The 19,458-nt window shown below is 51.1% G+C and overlaps 1 protein-coding gene across 8 annotated transcripts in view; it reads right to left on the minus strand.

Moving 5' to 3' along the window:
• Positions 1 to 362: 362 nt before the first annotated feature.
• MPP2 (MAGUK p55 scaffold protein 2) overlaps positions 363 to 19,458 on the minus strand; it is a 47,726-nt gene continuing 28,630 nt past the window's right edge. For 7 of the 8 annotated variants that reach the window (XM_039476919.2, XM_010331506.3, XM_010331502.3 and 4 more), the window contains 11 exons: positions 18,674 to 18,792; positions 8,229 to 8,381; positions 7,928 to 8,077; positions 7,331 to 7,558; positions 6,489 to 6,620; positions 6,276 to 6,381; positions 6,118 to 6,186; positions 5,712 to 5,873; positions 4,804 to 5,006; positions 4,301 to 4,429; positions 363 to 3,038 (listed from right to left, as the gene is read on the minus strand). In XM_039476919.2, coding sequence (XP_039332853.1) covers positions 2,862 to 3,038; positions 4,301 to 4,429; positions 4,804 to 5,006; positions 5,712 to 5,873; positions 6,118 to 6,186; positions 6,276 to 6,381; positions 6,489 to 6,620; positions 7,331 to 7,558; positions 7,928 to 8,077; positions 8,229 to 8,381; positions 18,674 to 18,792 — 1,628 coding nt within the window. In that variant the 3' untranslated portion in view covers positions 363 to 2,861. Of the gene's footprint in view, positions 3,039 to 4,300; positions 4,430 to 4,803; positions 5,007 to 5,711; positions 5,874 to 6,117; positions 6,187 to 6,275; positions 6,382 to 6,488; positions 6,621 to 7,330; positions 7,559 to 7,927; positions 8,078 to 8,228; positions 8,382 to 8,690; positions 9,240 to 18,673; positions 18,793 to 19,458 lie in introns of those variants that run through there. The other variant, XM_010331507.3, reaches the window with a different exon arrangement.

Here is a 19,458-nt window from a genome sequence, read left to right on the forward strand (position 1 = left end):
TGTTATTTTTTGACTTTTTAGTAACAGCCATTCTGACTGGTGTGAGATGGTAACTCATGGTGGTTTTTATTTGCATTTCTCTGATGATTAGTGATGTTGAGCATGTTTTCATATATTGTCCACTTGTATGTCTTTTGAGAAGTGTCTGTTCACGTCCTTGGGTCCAAGCACTTAGAAGGAGCATCTTCTGGGGATGGGGGAGTGTGTGGAGGGGCAAGACAGATAAAAGGAAGACATCACAGAAAACAAGACGTGTTGCTCTGACTTCCATCCTAGAGTCATCTGTGCTTTGCTCCCCAGCTCTCACCCTCTCCCAAAGCCATCCACCCAACTCCAACCAAAGACAAGCAGAGCCAGAAGCCTTTGCTTTCACATTTAATCCAAGGAAAAGAAAGAAAACCAGTCAGTAAGAAAACTCAAGAATTGGATGGCTGAGGGAGGGGACAGAGGAAGGGCATTGGGGCTGGGACTAAATGTGGACAGTGGGTGGTAGGGTCCTCACTCTCCCAACGTCCCTCAAATACAAGAGTCCACAATGAGGGGCAAGGGAGAACAGAGTCACAGAGCTGATGTGGTGGGTACACACACTTGTTCCAACCCAGCTCTGGCCCTGGCCCAGGTGAGCCAAGGACTGACAGCTTCTGCTCCCACCCAGTAGGTGCCTGGGAGGGGTATGGAGTGGAGCTCAGGCAGGGGAGATAGGAGGCTGTTCAGAGAGGAAGGACTGAGAAGAGACAGGAGGGAAGGGGCCCAGGCCTGTCCCTTGGGCATCACTAGCAGTGAAGGTGCCATGAGGGTAAGTACCCACCCCATCCCCATCCCCATCGCCATCCCCATCGCCATCCCCATCGCCATCGCCATCAGAGATAATAGTCATTTGGACCAAGGGGGCAGAGGCAGCTGCAACAGCAGACTCTCCCCTGCCCTTATCCTCAAGTCCCCCAGGGGAGGTAGGAAGTGTCAAGTGACCCCATGGCCTCAGGTCAGCAGGAAAACACCCCATTTCCTTCCCACTCCCTTAGGCTGAGGGTGATGCCAGGGACAGCTGAATCAGGATGAAAGGACACTAAGGGAGCAGAGGAGCAGGAGGATGAGTGCGTAGCGCACAAGGAGCCACACCAGCGAGATGGGGGCAGGCCTGGCCTTTCCACCCATGCGTATACCCTATGCAAATGCAAATGAGATTCCTAATATAAGAAATATATTCTAACATTTGTAATAAATATTCTGTTTATTCTCCCTCCCCTTCCCTAGGAAATGGGCACACAGTGGTTCAGGGGCCAGCTTTGGCTGACGCTGCAGCGAAGACTAAGTAGACACTCAGAGGAACTGGGAGGCACAGGGGTTTGGACTCGGGTGTCCCAGGTTGTCCCTTCTGAGGACAGGCTCACCCTGGGAAGGACTGCAGAGAACAATGAAGGATGAGATGCTCAGGTACGTCTAGGACAGCATTCTTCCTTAAAAGGGAGTCTCCAATTTTACAAAACTGCGTCCACAAGGACAGTAGGGAGGCATTTAGGGCAGGGGGACAATCGGACAGTGGAGGAGACATCAGGAGAGGACCGGATCAGGGTCTTGTAAGAAATGAGGGCTGATGGGGAAACCCCCCCAGAAGGGGGCCCCAAAGAGTGACCTCCAAAACAAAACAACCCTTTGCTTCCTCCCCAAACTAAACCTGACAGACAGACAGACAGACAGACAGACACACACACACACACACACAGACACAGACACACCAGTGCCAGAGGCACAGACAGGCGCCGAGCACACACGCAGAGCCACAGGCTGTGCAGACTACAGTGTGAATGGCGCCCCCTGGAGTCGTGTATGAGGAACCTGCCGGAGGGTAACTGTCCTTCAAAAGCCCAGGCTCCCAAGGTCCCCTCCGCACTCCTCAGCCCCTCCAACCCCGCAGCCCTGGCGCAAGTGGGCTACCTGGACCTGGCTAGAAAGAAAACCAAAATGGACCAAGGTCAAGGACACAGAGCCCAGACCTGTGCCTGCTGTGGGCCATGGAGAGCTTGGGGCTCTTCAGCCAGTAGCAGCAGGTTCCTTGTCACAGGGCTCGGCCGTCCATCCCACCCCTACCTGGGCTGAGCCCACTGGCTCCTGCCAGCCTGGCCCTGTGGGGAGCAGAGCTGATCTGTCAGGACACATCAGAGAAGTCTGGAGAAATTTCGGCAGTGAGAAGCTGTGGATGAGGGAGGGACCGAGCAGCGTCCGCCCCACCACCCTGCCCCTTTCCGAGGGAGCTGGGAGCTGCACTGCTCTGCAGCTGTGGCCACTGGCTCTCACTGTGACTCCTCCAGCCTTCAAGATGGCACCAGGCTGGCACCACCACCTCGGCCTGCCTGGCGGCCAGTGGACCACACATTCCCCTGGCCACATGGAAACAGACCAAGGCCTGCTCCTGCGACACAGGGGTGAGAGGTGGGAGGAGTCCAGGAATGGGGTAGGTGTGGCCAGTCCAGAGGAGAACTGGTGACTGGGGAGAGGTGGCGGGGGCGGTGTACCTACGAACCGTGTGGTCCCAAAGCAGCTTTTAGCTCCTCTGGACTAACCATTATGGAGATGACTCTGACACATTCCTGCGAATGGCTTGGCCCTCAGAGAGAGCTCTCTGGTGGCTAATGAGCATTGGGAGTGGGCAGCACCTGGGCAAAGGATACCCCATGAATGCCCACCTCCCTGGCAGTGCACATCTCTGTGCTGAAGCCACACTTAGGGGCTGCTGGGAGCTGTTACCCAAGGAGAATCAGATATGGGGGTTAAGGATTGTGGCAGGGCTCATAGGTCAGGAAGGGGATGGATTCAGGTTCTGGGTCTCAACCCAGAGAGGGCAGAGGACCAGGTGAACAGGCTCAGTACACCCAGCTGACAGGCACCCATTGGGGCTCTGTCCGTAGCTTCTCCATGGCCGCCTGGAGCTCACGGAAGGTCCTCTCCAGGTTGCTATTGACCAGGCAGAGGTCAAAGTAGTGACCGTAGCCCCTCTGGATGCGGCTGCTCTCCTCCACTGTCCGCCTCAGGTCTGCCTCCTGCCCGGGCACAAGGGGACTCCCTACAGTCAGTGCCCACAACTCACCCCCACTGTCAGAAGGAGCTACAGCTGTCCCCGCTCCCCCTCCCCAAAGGCCAACCCTGGAGTGGACTCCCTGGCTAGGGAGGCAGGGGCCCCTCTCTTCGTGCCTCAAAGTGGCTCACCATCAACCACAAACAGATGGTGGGTGAAAGGATAAGCTTTAGCAAGTGCCAATCACACCCCTAAATGCTTTGTAACCCACATAATCTTCACTGCAGCTCTGCAAAGTAGGATTAATTCTTCCCCATTTATAACAGAAAATTAAGGTACAAAAAGGTCACACAGCCAGTCACACAAAAAAGGCTGAACAGGGTCTGCCTGACTCCCAAGCCAGTGCTCTCTCCTGACCAGGCTGCCACACCTATGCAGCATGACAGGCTGGTACCAGGGCAATCCATAAGTGCCCAGGGCAACTCCTACCCTCGATCCTGTGGAAGGTGGCTGGGCAGGGGTGAGGAAGGGTACTTAACAACTGACTTAAGCTGAAGCCAGCCGCATCCCAGCAGCTCCAGTTGGCCACACCTGTTGCCAAGGAGGAGGTGCCCAGAGTAGGGATCAAGCAAGGGTCCATCAGCAGAAGGGTGCCAGCCTAGACAGCCTCTCCCGGGCCCCAGCCACACTTTGACCTGGGGCCTGAGTGCTGCAGCACCAGGCATGGCCAGCAGAGGGACCCCTGAGCTCAGAGCTCTGCAAACCCTCCACCTCCTGGGGAGGCACAGCAAGACCTAGGGAGGAAGGAGGCTGGAGTCCTGCAATGCGGGCTTGAGACCTCTCCTCCAGGCGCTGCCAGCTCCCTGATGCTGACCCACCCCTCCAGCCAGCCTTCCCGCCTCTGGCTTTCTCCTGCCCTTCCACTTTCCCCCAGCTGTAAGCAACCCAAGCTCCCCTGGCCCACCTCCTGCCCACCTCTTCCACTGGCCCTCTGAACCCCCTCTGGCCAGCACTCTGTCCCTGCAGAGTGGGCAGAGCATGGACTGGAGTCAGAAGCACATGTGCCCCAGGCTAGCTGTGTCCCTGGTTCACTCTGAGACTCTGGACTTCCTCTCTTAGACCTCCCCTTCCACATCTATGCAGGGGGGACCACATCCTGCCTCACTGATAACTGGAGCAGGCCCCTGTCCCTCCACAACACCGCCTCCTTTTCTCTGTCAGCTCAGGCCTGTCCCCCACCACCCTAGGCAGCCATCGGACCCCTCCCCTGCACCTCAGAGCCCTCACCGTGAGCTGCTTGGTGGACACCCCACTCTCCAGTGCAGCCCTGTTCATGGCCCGCAGGGTCTCGAAGTCTGGGGCCTCGATGAACACCACATAAGGGACAAACTCGGCGGTTCGTAGCACCTTCACTGCCTGCAGGAGGAGAAGGCAAGGAAGGGAGTATATCCCCATGTCTGTCCTGGGAATCAGAGGAAGGCTGTGAGGGTGACCGAGGTTGGGTGGGCACCTAGGAGTGGATGAGAAAGCGGTGCCTGGGAGTCTGGGACATGAGTACCGGGATGAATGACAGGCAGCTGGCAGGTGGCTGGGGTGACTGGAGGAGACTAGAGGAGTGGGGGGTCTGGGAGGCTGAGGAAGGTTCCAGGTGGGCTGGGTTCCTAGCAGTGGTTGAGGGCAGAGGGGGTGCATGGGTGTGCTCAGGTGACAGGTGCCTGGAACTATATGGGGGAGCACTGAGGCAGCAGAGAGGACATTGGGCAGGCTGGGAAGGAGCGGAATGGCCATACCTGGGGGTTGACATCCAGCACACACACTTTCCCAGCAGCGACCACGCCCCGGATGGAGTCGATGCGTGTGCCATACAGGTTGCCCTCGTATTCGCCATGTTCCAGGTAGCGCCCAGCACGGATGTCAGCCTCCATCTCCCCACGGGACACAAAGCTGTAACCCTGACCTTCCCGCTCTGAGTCTTTGGGCCGCCGGGAGGTGTCTAGGGGGATGGAGGTAGGTGGGGCTGAATGGGCACAGGCAGGTCACAGCGCCTCAGGCACATACACACACCTTTACCGGGGCTCCGGGTTCCCAGCCTTGGGGGTGCAGTCCGCTCCCCATCTTGCAAGCACTGTTGCCTTTGCACACTCCTGCCCCCACACTCCCCACTGGCACTCACAGAGACATGAGGTGGTATCCATGGTCCAACCCAGAGCCCACAGGTGAGAGGCTGAGGTCTAGAAAGGGCAATGTATAGCCCAGAGCCACATAGCAAGAGCCAAGCAGACCAAGGCAGCACTCTCAGTTCTGCCTCTGGCAGCCAAGAGCTTCCACCACCCACGCTGGCTCCGCCACTAAGAAGCCCTGTCTTCCACAAGGCTACACACGCGCAGCTCATAGCCGTTTCACCCGGATGCACAGCTGGGCACTCACTTTCTTCATGGCTTTCAGCAAGTGAAACAGAAAAGGAAAGGGGACACCAGGCCAGCCCACTAGGCCACCTGTTGGCAGGACACCTCCCTCACCTTTCCTGAGCCTGCAGTTCCTCTCCCTGCCCACAGAGGGCGTGCAGCCCAACCTGTGCACCCAAAGGTACCACCTGGCCTGGCGCCCATGAAGATGCCCATTCGGTGGACCCAGCCCTGGTCCCCAGGGGAGTCCCTGCTCCCTGTACCCCACTCAGCAGGACCCAGCCCCCACTCACAGGGCACCGTGGTGCCATAGCGATCTGGATCCCACATGATGAGCTTGTTCTTCAGGCTGCGCCGTCCCACGCCCTGAGCGCCAATCAGCACCAGGGTTTTCCGGCGGAATGGGGGCATGCGGGCCACCTCCTCATAAATGAGCAGTTCATGGCGGTCAAACTCTGGACACAGGGAGATGGCACTGCTCACCAGGCTACATGGTGAGGGAGGGGCGGAGTTCTCAGGGAGGCTGAGGGCAAGAGGGCTTGGAACAGGGGAGCAGGGAGGAGCCGGGCAGGGCCTAGGAACACGGCTGGCAGCATCTGAGCCAGGTGAAGGGTGAGCATCGTCACAGGTGAAGGGTGGGGACAGGGAGGGTCATGCCATGTTAGAGGAAAACAAGGGAGGGGATGCTCTGATACCCACCTGCATTCTTGGTGGTCAAATACATCATTCGCTTCTTTTTCTTTCCTGAAAGGCTGCCGCATAGAGTCCCTGGCCGTAGGGAGATGGGTGAGTAAGGCAGGCAGGGCCCTGTAGGATCCCAGATTGGGGATGTGGGGTTGAGGAGGGGGGGCTCCTACCTGAGTTTGGTGTCAGCTCCAGGTCCCTCTTGACAAATGCTTTCCGCTTCTCCTCCAGCAGCTGGCTGGGGATGAGGCCGGCACTACCCCCTTCCACATGACATGCCTGAAACAGACATGAGACCAAGATTGGCCTGAGCAAGAGGACCTCTCCTTGAGCCTCACCCTCCCATGCACCACACCTGGAGAGATGCAGGGGGGCCCACAGCTCACCTGCCACCAGTTGGCATCGTCCTGGTTTACGATCTGGAGCAAGTCCCCAGCACTGAAGCGCAGGCCTGCTTCCTTGCAGGGGATGAGGCTGTCTCGGGCCGGGTCATAGTCAAAGTGGCATTTCACAAATACCTGGGCCCGGGAATCGGCAAAAAGTCAGGGGAAGGTTCAGTGGAAGGCTGCAGGTGGAGGTCTACCCCATGTCCCCTCCCTTCACAAAGATGCAAGGGGCAACGGAGCCACCCCTGCAGGAGTGATGCCTCCAGGCCTGCCCCACATGCCTCCCTGGTGCCAGCCTCCCTTTGCATCTAGTACCACAGGATTCAGATCTCAGGACCAAGGAAGTGGGAACAGCAAGTGGGAACAGGACTCTGGCACCTAATCCTGGATCCCTCCCTCCACTCACCCTCTCCCCTTGGAGAAGGGTTCTTGGGGAGGGTGAGAAAGCCAATAGGAGAGGTAGACAAAGCAGCCAGACCCCCAGAATCCACCAACCAGGAGATAGCTGTCCAGGACATATGACAACCCCACCCTGCACATGCGCACAAACATGTGAAGAACGCTGACCATGATGCAGGTGCTCTCTCATACACTCTGGTACCCCAGGCTGTGGCTGTGTGCATAATTCGAACCAATGCGGAAGCACATGCAGGGGCAGCAGAGGCAGAGGCCCGTCCATGGCTGCGGTCAGCTGCCCCCTGGCTGCAGGTCCCGCCCCCTATCTCCCCTGGAGGAAACCAGTAGGAGAGGAGGTCCTCAGTGAGACCTGCAACCCTGACAGGCAGGAGGCTCAGTCATCCCTTGGGCCTTGTGCTGGGTGGGGGGCTGGTGGAGGGGCTCACCTGGCGGGGCAGATGGGGCTCCTGGTAGCTGGGCAGGATCTTGAGGATGACACTACCACTGGCATTGCGCAGGAGCTCCTGCAGCGCTCGGGGCTCACTGCCCACCAGCTGCCCGTTCACCTCCTTGATGATGTCACCCACGTGCAGCAGCCCTTGCTGAGCCACCATGCCCCCGTGCAGAATGCGAGCAATCACCAGCTCGCCGCCCTCCACTCGGAACGTTACACCCTGCAGGTCAGGGGAGTGTAAGATGAGGCCCCAATTGTTCCAAGTCAGAATCTTCAAACAGTCTCCTAATAGCTCCTCCATTCCTGTCCCCATCCACTCACCTCCGCCCTCACAAAGTCCGCTTCCGTCCTTCTGCCTAAAGTCTTCACTTATATCAGGCACTAACGGGGGCAAGTGGGCAGACTGCAGAGGCGTGGACACGTACGTATGCAGTGTCTATGGTCTCCCCGATCTGCATGGGCCCTTTCCTACACAAAGCTGGCCCCATCTTTATCTTCAGCCCTTGCTTGACTTTTCTTGGCCCCTCATTGGTTATTCTCAATTGTGACCCTCACCAGCCCCACCTCTGGCCCTGCCCAGCGTCCTCACCAGATGTTCTCCAGCTGTCTTGCGGATGCCCACCATGCGCACGGCGTCAGGAGGTACGGGCTGGTTGCTGAATGTTGGGTCCAGGCCAGGGCTGGGGGGTGGTGTCTCATAGGTCTTTGAGGCCACAGAGTCATGCGTCTCCAGGAGGGACTGGTGGGTGGTGGGAAGAGAAGGGCCAACGGGGCATTGCCCAGAGGTCTCTTCCCATCCCAGGTCCAACTTCCTGCCAGCCCCTCCAACAGCAGCACACCCCAGTCCACCCGCCTCCTGCTCCCTCACCCTAGCCCCAGCAGCCAGGAACCTGGAAATGGGGCTCCTGGAGGATGCGGGCCAGCTCTGCGGCCGTGCTGCTCTGCTCGGCGAGCTGGGCCAGGTCTCGCAGGATCTCCTGCACCAGCTCCAGGTTGTTGTCTCTCACGGCCTCCAGCTTCGTCTCCTCTAGTCTCTCGTGGGCCTGGGGGTGGAAGCAGAACAGGTGGGGCTAGGAGCTTCCCCAGGAGCCCTGGAACACCAAACAGGGTCCTCCCTCAGTCCTAGGCATTTTTCTCACGCCACCCCCAGCCCCCACCCTCAGCTCCTCACTCACTCATGCACAATCATACCCACACGTGTGTACACACACAATCATACCCACACATGTGTATGCATTCCTTGCTGTCTCCTTTCTTCCCCTAAATGACTAGAACCTAGTTTAGGGAAGGAAGAAACAAAAGGACAAACTTTCCTTTCCATCCCCTTGCCACAAAGGGTCATTAAAAGTTACCAAATTGTCCCCAGCTCCCAGGACCCTATATGCATTGGAGTTCAAGTGCAGCTTCTTCCATCGGACATCATGATTGGGTGGCGACTTGAAGACCCTGAAGCCCAGGATGAGGAAGTTAGGAAGGTGGAATAACATTCCCAGGGTCACTGGAACTTGAACTTGCGTATCCAGGCCCTCAACTCAGTGATCCCAGTGAATGAGGGGACAAGAAATCAGCAAATGGTACCAGGAGCAGGCCCTGTACCTGTCTGTTGCTCTGCTGGCTCCAGGTTCCAGCCCAGTTAGGAGTATTACGTTAAGTGGGTCAGGAAAAAAGGAATTCCATTTCTTTTTTTTTTTTTTCTTTTTTTTTGAGATGGCGTTTCATTCTTGCGCAGGCTGGAGTGCAATGTCATGATCTTAGCTCACCGCAACCTCCACTTCCTGGGTTCAAGCGATTCTCCTGCCTCAGCCTCCCGAGTAGCTGGGATTACAGGCATGCGCCACCATACCCGGCTAATTTTGTATTTTTAGTAGAGACAAGGTTTCTCCATGTTGGTCAGGATGGTCTCAAACTCCCAAACTCGGGTGGTCCACCCGCCATGGCCTCCCAAAGTGCTGGGAATACAGGCGTGAGCCACCGCACCCAACCCTCCAGGAATTCCATTTCAGGAATACAGATGAAGACCTTTTTTCCCCTCTGAATCTTTGAAAGATCACTGCAGACAACACAAGCCGCTTTATCCCAAAGTATTTCAGCATGTATTTCAGAGGAACAAAGCCATCCTGCTGTATAAACCACAATACCATTATCACCAGCAAGAAATTTAACATTGATACGTTAATATATTAAGTAAGACAGTCCATATTCAAATGTTCACTCTTGTCCCAAAAGTATCCTTTATCATTCCATTTTTTCAGGATCTAATTGATCATATGTTGTATTTGGTCGGCACATCTCTTTATTCTCCTCTAATCTAGCACAAATCCCAATAACTTTTAGACTTTCAGGACATTTGTTTTTTGTTTCTCTTTTTATTTTACAGGGACAGGGTCTCACTACATTGCCTAGGCTGGTCTCAAACTCTTGGTTTCAAGCAATCCTCTCACGTCAGGCTCCCAAAGCCTGGGATTACAGGCGTGAGCCACCGCACCCAACCTAGACATTTTTAGACTCCAGGCCAGTAGTTTTTAGGATGCTCCACCACTAGATTTATGTGATTGTTTCCTCATTATTAGACTTGAGTGAGTCCTTTTGACAAGAGTCCTATGTAGGTGATCTTGTGTCTTTGTCTTTCCCATATTTTGAGACTATGTGACCACTCTGTTGCCCCAAAATCCTTCACCAGTGGATTTAGCATCAATTTATGACCCTTGCCTAAATGAATTATTTTACTGGAGGTTGCAAAATAGTGACTACATAACTCCCATCATTCCCTCTACATTCACTGGCATTCTACCATAAGAATGAGCTTTTCAGCCAAGCGTGGAAGCTCATGCCCATAATCCCTGCACTTAGGGAAACCAAGACACCTGAGGTCAGGAGTTTAAGAAGCAGCCTGGATAACATGGTGAAACCCCGTCTCTACTAAAAATACAAAAAATTAGCTGGGTGTGGTGGTGAGCGCCTATAATCCCAGCTACTCTGGAGGCTGAGGCAGAAGAATTGCTTGAACCTGGGAGGCAGAGGTTGCACTCAGCCGAGATCGTGCCATTGCACTCCAGCTTGGGCAACAAGAGCGAAACTGTCATAAAGAAAAAAAGAATGAGCTTTTCTTTTCTCCCTCCCACCCCACTCCTCTTTCTCTTCTCTCATATCACTATGAACTTTTATTCCGTGTGTTTGAATCCATTACGATCGCTATCTTCATTAACCCCGTTGATCCCCAATGTGTCCAGTGGGGGCCCCTTTCACACCTCTGTCCTGTTCACATGTTCCCATCTTCTTCCCTTCCCGCACAGGCTCGTCTGATACTTTCCCTACCCCAGGTCTGAAATCAGCAATTTCTCAAAGGAACCCTGACTCCTTTTGGCAGGGAACAGTATTTAGAAATCAAGATGTAGGCACTCAGCACCCATTGTTTCTGGGGCATCATTTCTTTTGTAACATTAGTAGATAGTGATGGCTCCAAATAAAATCAAACTCTACAGGATTTTTCTCCTCTTCTCCCATTCCATATTTGTGTCTCCCTTCTCCTTCAGTGTGAACTTAGTTCCCAATAACATCAATATATTTACTTACTTGTTCTGTCCTTCAATATTCAAAGCAGTTTCAGAATTGCTGTACAACCGCTACTACCTATCACAAATCTATTAAGTAAAAATCAGGAGGGAAGGGCCGTAGGGGTGTAAGAGATGAAAGACTACACAGTATAGTGTATGCTGCTCAGGTGATGGGTGCATCAAAATTTCAGAAATCACTGCTAAAGGTCAGGTGCAGTGGCTCACATCTGTAATCCCAACACTTTGGGAGGCCAAGGCAGGTGGATCACCTGAGGTCAAGAGTTCAAGACCAGCCTGACCAACATGGTGAAACTCCATCTCTATTAAAAATACAAAATTAGCTGGGTGTGGTGGTGCACACCTGTAATCCCAGCTACTCAGGAGGCTGAGGCATGAGAATTGCTTTGACCCAGGAGGCAGAGGTTGCAGGGAACTGAGATCGTACCACTCCACTCCAGCCTGGGCAACAGACCAAGACTCTGTCTCAAAAAAATAAAATAAATTGCCTTTATTTTAATAAAATAAATAAATAAAAGCTTTTAATAAATAAAAGCTTTCTTTCTTACATAAAATTGTACACATTCTTTGATACCCTGGGGCTTTTGTTTAACTGGTTTGTTTTCTGGCTTTTTACTGAAAAATAGCCATGGAAATCAGCCCATGAAACTGCATGGAGATCTTCCTCTATTATTATTATTGTTGTTGTTTGTTTAAGACAGAGTCTTGCTCTGTCGCCAAGGATGGAGTGCAGTGGCACAATCTCCGCTCACTGTAACCTCTGCCTCCTGGGTTGGGATTACAGGCATGAGCCACCGAGCCTGTCCTATTATCTTAAATACTGCATTTGACTCTACTGCATGACTGGATTCCTGTAATTTATTCAACCAGTCTCCATGGGTATTTAGTTTGTTTCTAATACTTTGCTATTGCAAATAATGTTGCAGTAAACGACTCTGGCATAGTATTCTATATCTGTGGAGATCTTCCACGTAAATTCCTAGAAGTCTTGCTGGGTCAAGCAGTAAATGCATACATAATTTTCTTAGATATTGACAAATTCCCCTCTCTGGGACTGGGGCCAATTTGCCATCCTGCTAGCACTGTATGAGGGATTTTCTTGAAGCTCACCACCAGAGTGTTGATCAAATATTTGCATGTCTGCCCATCACATGGAGGAGAAATGATCTCTCAGTGGGGCTTGCTTTGCATTTTGCTTACTATGAATGAAGTCGAGCATCTCTTCACATGTCTAAGGGCCATGTGTATATCTTTTTCTGTGAACTGTCTACTCATGTCTTCCCCAGTTTTTCCGTCAGGTCTTGGGTTTTATTATTTTCCCCATTTTTAAAAGTGTTTTCTATTGGGAAAATTAGCCCTTTGTGATATCTCTTGGCAAATCATCTCCCCCAGTTTGCCACTTGTCTTTTCACTCTGCTTCCAGTGTTTTTGCATGCAAAAAAAATTTAGGTCAGGTGCAGTGGCTCACACCTGTAATCCCAGCACTTTGGGAGGTCAAGGAAGGAAGACTACTTGAGCCCAGGAATTTAAGACCAGCCTGGGCAACACAGCAAGCCCCTGTTGCTACAAAATATTTTTTAAATTACCAGAGCATGGTGGTATGCACTTGAGATCCCTGCTACTCTTACTTGGCGGGGCTGAGGTGGAAGGATCACTTGAACCCAGGAGGCTGAGGCTGCAATGAGCACTGTTTGCACCATTGCACTCCAGCCTGAGTGACAGAGCAAGACCCTGGCTCCAAAAAAAAAAAAAATTTAATGTGAGTGAATTTATTAATCTTTCGCACATCTGAATTTTGAAGGCTAGGTGTTTTTTTTTTTTTTTAAAGGGAGGGCTATTCCCATATACAGAGCCTTGTTTTCCTCTAGGACATGTATGATTTATATTTTCACAAAGAGATCTCTGATCCACTTGGAGTTTATTCTGATATATAATGTGAGGTCTGGATCCACTTTGATATCTTTCAGTATGACTATCCAGACATCCCAATATCATTTATTAAAAACTCACGACTGGGCACAATGGCTCACATCTGTAATCCCAGCACTTTCGGAGGCCAAGGCAGGAAGATCACTCAAGCCCAGGAGTTCGAGACAGCAAAACCCCATCTCCATTTTTATTTTTTTTTCTTCCTTTTTTTCTTTGTTTTTCCCCCCTCTGACTTTCTTTTAACAGCACCCCATCTCCATTAAAAAAAATTTTTTTAATTAAAAAAATTCACAAGATAACTATTGTTTGTTTTTTTTTTTTAGGAGATGTGAGAATAGTAGTGTAACTTTTTTTAAAGAATCCTTTTCGGTTGATAGACATAATCAAACACAGATACAATCTATTATGGCTGAGATCTATTCCAAACAATGAAGGAGAGAGGGAAGGGGGTGAAGGTATGGAGGAAACAAGATAACAAGACTTGTTAAATGCTGAAGTGGGGTGCTGGGTGATGGAGGTTTGGAATATATTTTTAAATTTTTTCATAATAGAAAGCTTGTTTAGCCATGAGATAGTAAAATTTGAGTAACACCTCATAGGACTGCTGTGAGGAATTGGTGAGATGGACACAATGCCTGGCACATAGCAGGTGCTCAATCAAGGTTAGATACTTTCTGCCTTTTCTTTTCCCAAACAGGCCAGGGAACAGCACCCCACATGGCCCCACCGCCTCCTAAAGCATCCTCTGCCAGGTGGGCAGCATTTTAGACTGACACCCACAGCCTACTGGGGAAACAGACAACTAATGGGGCAAAGGAACAGCACTAGGGACAGGAACAAGACCCAGAGGGTTGGTCTTCCACAGAGCCCTGTGTGATGTTCAGTCATTTAGCTCAGCCCAGCCCACGGAGCCCCAGAGTGAGGGAGGCGTCCTGGCTCTATTACCCCTGTGCCGGACAATGCTGGGAATCGAAGCCCCAACAACTGAGTTTCAAGAATAAACAAAGGCACTCAGACAGCAACAATCTCACCATGGCAACCCCTGCATGGCTCTTTTGGGTTAACAGGAACCAGCTCTGGCCCAGGTGTCCTGATGTGAGCATTAGAGGGGTCGCTCATTTTGACTTTAGCACCATCTGCTCCATGGATGGAGGACAAGTGTTTGATCAGGGGGAAGCCAGGGTGCCTCCTAAGCTGCTTACCTCCCATCTTTGACTCAGTGACATTCCCACCAGGGGCTAATCCATTCCTCCTCCTGTGGCCACCCTGGACGTTTTATACCCACAGATATGAAAACACAGCTCTCCAAGCTCAACCTCACAGCCCAGAGAAAACTTGAAACATTTAATCGTTCAAATACAAAACCATCACCTCAGTGGGCTGAACTAAACAGTTGGTTGACCAGCACCAAGAACACTCAGCATCTAGCACAATTTGCCACACACTTTTTCGGACTTTCAGAATTGGATGAATCACAATCCTTGGTTCATAAAATGTTCTCAACATTGGTTTGTGCATGGCCTGTGTTAGTTAGTATTAAAATAGTTTTTTTTTTTTTTTTTTTTTTGAAATGGAGTCTCACTCTGTAGCCCAAGCTGGAGTGCAATGGCACAATCTCGGCTCACTGAAACCCGCCTCCCAGGCTCAGGCAATTTTCATGTCTCAGCCTCACAAGTAGCTGGGACTACAGGCACGCGCCATCACGCCCAACCAATTTTTTGTATTTTAGTAGAGACAGGGTTTCACCATGTTGCCCAGGATGGTCACAAACTCCTGAGCTCAGGAGATCCACCTGCCTTGGCCTCCCAAAGGGCTGGGATCATAGGCGTGAGCCACCACACCCAGCCTAAATTAGATTTTTTAAAATTATATAATGAGGATCTAAGAGAACCCAGCATCCAAACTAAAAAACAAAGCTCTTGACAATATCCAACACCTAAGCACGTGCCCCACTTACCCTCCTGCCTGCAGAAAGCACCATCTTGATTTAGGGTGCTTGTCATTGCCTGGCTTCCCTGTTAAAGAGTTTTAATGTGTCTGTATATATTCCACATACTTCTGAAATGAATACAGTTATTTTTCCCTTTATAAAAAGGGAATCATATCTGTCCAAATGCATTTTCTATGACATTAAAAAAAGGGAATCACGATTTTATCCATCCCTAGGGCCAGACTTTTTTCACTTAATATTAAGTGAACAATTATTTCACTTAATTTTTTTTTATTCACTATTTTGCTAAGACTTAACCTTTTTTATGTTAAGTGACACATGGCCCAGAACTTGAAGAGTGATTTTAATTTCTGTGGTAGCCATTCATTTCATTCTGCTCTGAAAATCATCCTCAGGAAAGCAGGGCTAAAGCTCATCAGAAGCTTGGTGGGAGACACAGCTAGGCTCGTGGCGGAGCCAGCCTGCATCCTGCTGCCTGCCCCCAATCCAGAGCCATAGCAGACTGCAAATACAAACACCACCCAGTTATTTCATTGAAAAGTTTTCCTTCCGACCTCCACTTCAACCCCTCTGATCATCACAAAAGACAGGGAATTCCCATCTGAAGCCCTGGTTCATAATTAAATAGTAAAATTAAAAGCCGAAAGATGTTCCAGAGAGTAGTGTGTCAGAAAGTAAAGGAACTCTTTCATCCGAGTTTGACAGAAGTGACTTGCTTTAGACAATGGGCCATTAGCAAATGTGAGCAGAGGCTTAGAAAGTGCTTGTGACTGGGATCTTGACCTTCCTTGCTGGTGAGACCACCATGTGAAGGCGGCTGAGGAGGAGAGACCACATAGAAAGGGGTCGAAGTCATCCCAGACATTGCAGTTTTCCCAGCTAAGACACTGGCTATGTGAGTGAGGCCATCCTGGACCACCCAGCGCCAGCTAAGCAAGTCCAGGCCAGAAGAACCACCCAACCAACCCACAAAATCGGGGAAATTAAATCACAGTTGTTTTAAGCCACTACACAGCAGGATAGTTTGTTACACAGCAAAAGCTAACTGATGCACTGGCCTCCTCAGCACTACACCCTCCGTTTGTCATGTCCCCTTGTCAGAGCCCCTATCTTAGTTACCTCCCTTGACCTTTATTCTTCTAGGGCCCTGTCTTGCTTTCCCAGCTCTTCCACCCCAGCCTCCCCAGAGAATGAGAGTCCTCCCTGTGAACTCCAGTCTGAAGCTAAGATTATAACAACTCTTTCTGAGTCAAAAAGCACGTCCACTTCCATAACCTCCACCTAGCCCCACCAGGACTCTGAGGGATAGATATCATTCTCCCCACTTCTCAAAAGAAATAACTGGGTTGGGGATGGTGGCTCACGCCTGTAATCCTAGCACTTCAGGAAGCCAAGGTAGGAAGATCACTTGAGCTCAGGAGTCCAGCCTGGGCAACATAGTGAGACCTCATCTTTCTTTTAAAATATATAAATATTATTATTTTTTTAAATCCTCCATAGTGTACCACATAAAGAAAATTTTTTAAATTAAAAAAAAAGTAACTGAAGCTCAGAGAGGTTGACAGATACACAAAACTCACAAAGCCAGTAAGTGGAATCTTCTGATTCCAAACCCTGTGTTCTTTCTTCATTTCATGTGAATTAGTTCACACGCTGCCTTCACATGCCTCTCAGCTGGCAGATGTCCCCATTAGTAATAATTTTTCTGAATTTCTGAATGTCCCCTGACTTGGAGTCCTACCTTGGCCTTGCCTGTGGCTGGAACACCTGCTGCTGAACCTATGTCACCCCTCCCAGATGCCAGCCACCTGCCAGGGCCGCCACCTGCTGTCTGCAGCCAACCGCCTGGATTTATAATCTCTCTGCTAGACTTGAATTTCCTTAGGGCCTTTAACCCTCTGGTTTTGTCCCTTTTGGCCCTGCCCCTCCCAGGTCCCAGGTCTGCCAAGCCTGGCCCCTCCCACACTGCCTGCCACATCCCCAGAGAGAGTCAAACCCAGTTCCATGGGGTAAGGGATGGAGGCCAACAGCTACTACATGCCGCTTCAATCTGATTCCATTCCTGTGGGTTTGGGGGCCACTTTGCCAAGTCTTTGCAGCTGGATTTGATTAAAGTGCTTTGTCTATTAGGTTAGAAATTTGTCTGTGTACACATAATCATTAAAATCGGTGAGAAGGAAGCAGGTCCCATTGTCCAATGCAGGAAGCTCTGAGATGCTATCTTTAGTGAGTGGCAAATTTACATTGCAAAGAATCGCCCATACAGGGACAAGGAAGAAATGTATGGGGGTTTTTTTGTTTGTTTCAATGAGCTCAGGTAGGCTCCTTCAAGGAGATTCACTTCCTGTTTGTTTCATAACCAGAGAGAGAGAGAAGTCACTGGATTGCCTGAGCCCATTAGCCTCATATTGGGGGTCACAGAGGGGAAGAAACGTCCATACTCTCTTCTACTGTGCTCTATGAATCTGGAACCATACCAGGAATTTCTTGGGAAAATCCTGACCAGCTTCTCACCAAAAACGTTTCTAGAGAAGGGAGTTTACTTACAATGTGACACAGCACATTGATTCATTCTCAATTAGGCTTTACTCTGAGGTCCCAGGACTGGGGCATGGTGGGGCCCAGTGAAAGGAAGACAGACTTGGGCTTCATCAGGAAAACAAACTATCTGGCAGTCCACTGCCATAATCCTAGCACTGTACCTGGTATGTGATGAGTGTGAAATGGGTATTTGTTGAATAGATGGATGGATGGATAGATGGATGAACGAATGAGTGAATGACAGAGCCAGCCAGCAGACCCATCCTTAAGAGAGCTGACGAGTGGACTGTCAGGTGGACTGGACCAGAGAGGAATGCTATCAAGGGGGATTCTGCTTTGAGGGGCATTGGCGAGAGGGCCGTCTCACTCTGAGACTCTGCCATCCCAAAGCAGAGTCTCACTGTCTCATTGCGGAGACAACAGCTAACGTACCCAGAGGTGATGTGGTCTCCTAAACCCAACTCTAAAATCAACTTTGGAAAGTTGCAGATGTTGAGTTTCAAGACTGCACATATTCATCAATTTCATTACCAAGTGTCCATTCTAGAGAAACCCTCACATACGTGCAGGAGCAGATGGATATGAGGATATTCGCTGCAGCACTGTTTTTAAGAGCAATAGCAGTAGTAACATACAAATCTCTTAGGAGGGGAACCAAAAAACAAACAGCCCTATTCATATATTAGAACAGGGGTTCTCAACCCCTGGGCCATGAACCCGTACTGATCCCTGGCCTGTCAGGAACCAGGCAAACAGCAGGAGGTGAGCGAGCATTACTGCCTAAGCTCCACCTCCTGTCAGATCAGCAGCAGCATTAGATTCTCACAGGATTGTGAACTCTACTGAGAACCAAGCATGCTGGGGGATCTAGGCAGTGTGCTCCTTATGAGAGTCTAACGAATGCCTGACGATCTGAGTGGAACAGCTGCATCCCAAAACCACTCCTCCTCACCCTGATCCTTGGAAAAATGGTCATCCACAAAACTGGTTCCTGGCAAGCGACCCTAGAACGACATCTACACAAAATGCTTAAAGGTAGGACAAGCAAGATGAATTCTAGAGAGTCCCCAACATGTGCATGCTGGCCCCCACCGATCACACACTCTGCAAGCTGGCAGTCCCCAAACATCAGCTCATGCACTCCCCAGACAGGTGCGGGGGGCAGCTCTCTACGGCAGCCACTCAGGTTCTCACCTGGGCATGATTTTCTCCCACAACCCCCTTCAGGGGGGCCTCTTTGCCACATGCCCCATTCCCAGGGCCCTCTGTAGCTAACACCCCACCCACTACTGTGCCTCCCCAGGCACAGTGCCCTTGTGCCCACCTCCCTGGAGCACTGTACCTTGGCCAGGGATCTTACTATGGGACTTTCCATAATGCCTCGAAGGAAGATCAGGTCCAGCTCTGCAGCCCCCGTGGCATTGGGGAGGGATCCCAAGTTGTCCAGAACTTGCTGCATGGCTGGGGGAAGGTATGGGCAGTGAGACACACAGGTACCAGCTGGGCACAGAATACCAAAACACACCACAATACCTGCCACTCCCCCACCCCTATGTCCCACAGAAGACAGCCCCTCCCCAGCAACACTTCCCTCCCTTCCCAGCACAGGCACCCCAAGACCTTGAATGCCTGGGACAGGGGTCCTGGGGGAAGGGAACAGTTTCCTTGGCCTGTTCTCTCTACCCTAGGTATTGCCAGTCTGGGTAGCTGGGAGGCTCCAGGCAGCTGGAAGGGACTGTGAGGTGGAGGGAGGGGAGAAAGGGAAGTGGTGTCAGGTTCTAGGTCCTGCCCTGCTTCAGAAAACAACAAACTGCTGGGCGGATCAAGACCCTCCTCTCACAGCCAGGAGTTCAAGACCAGCCTGGGCAACATGGCAAAACCCTGTCTCTACTAAAAGTACAAAAATTAGCTAATTATGATGCTGTAGGTCTGTAATCCTAGCTTCTCAGGAGGCTGAGGCAGGAGAATTGCTTGAACCTGTGAGGTAGAGATTGCAGTGAGCTGAGATCATGCTACTGCACTCCAGCCTGGGCCACAGAGCAAGACTGCCTCAAAAAAAAAAAAAAAAAAAAAAAAAAAAAAAAACAGAAAGAAAGAAAACCACAAGCTCCTAACCCAACCTCTAGA

This window comes from Saimiri boliviensis, chromosome 17, assembly GCF_048565385.1.
Source record: "Saimiri boliviensis isolate mSaiBol1 chromosome 17, mSaiBol1.pri, whole genome shotgun sequence".
Lineage (NCBI taxonomy): Eukaryota > Metazoa > Chordata > Mammalia > Primates > Cebidae > Saimiri > Saimiri boliviensis.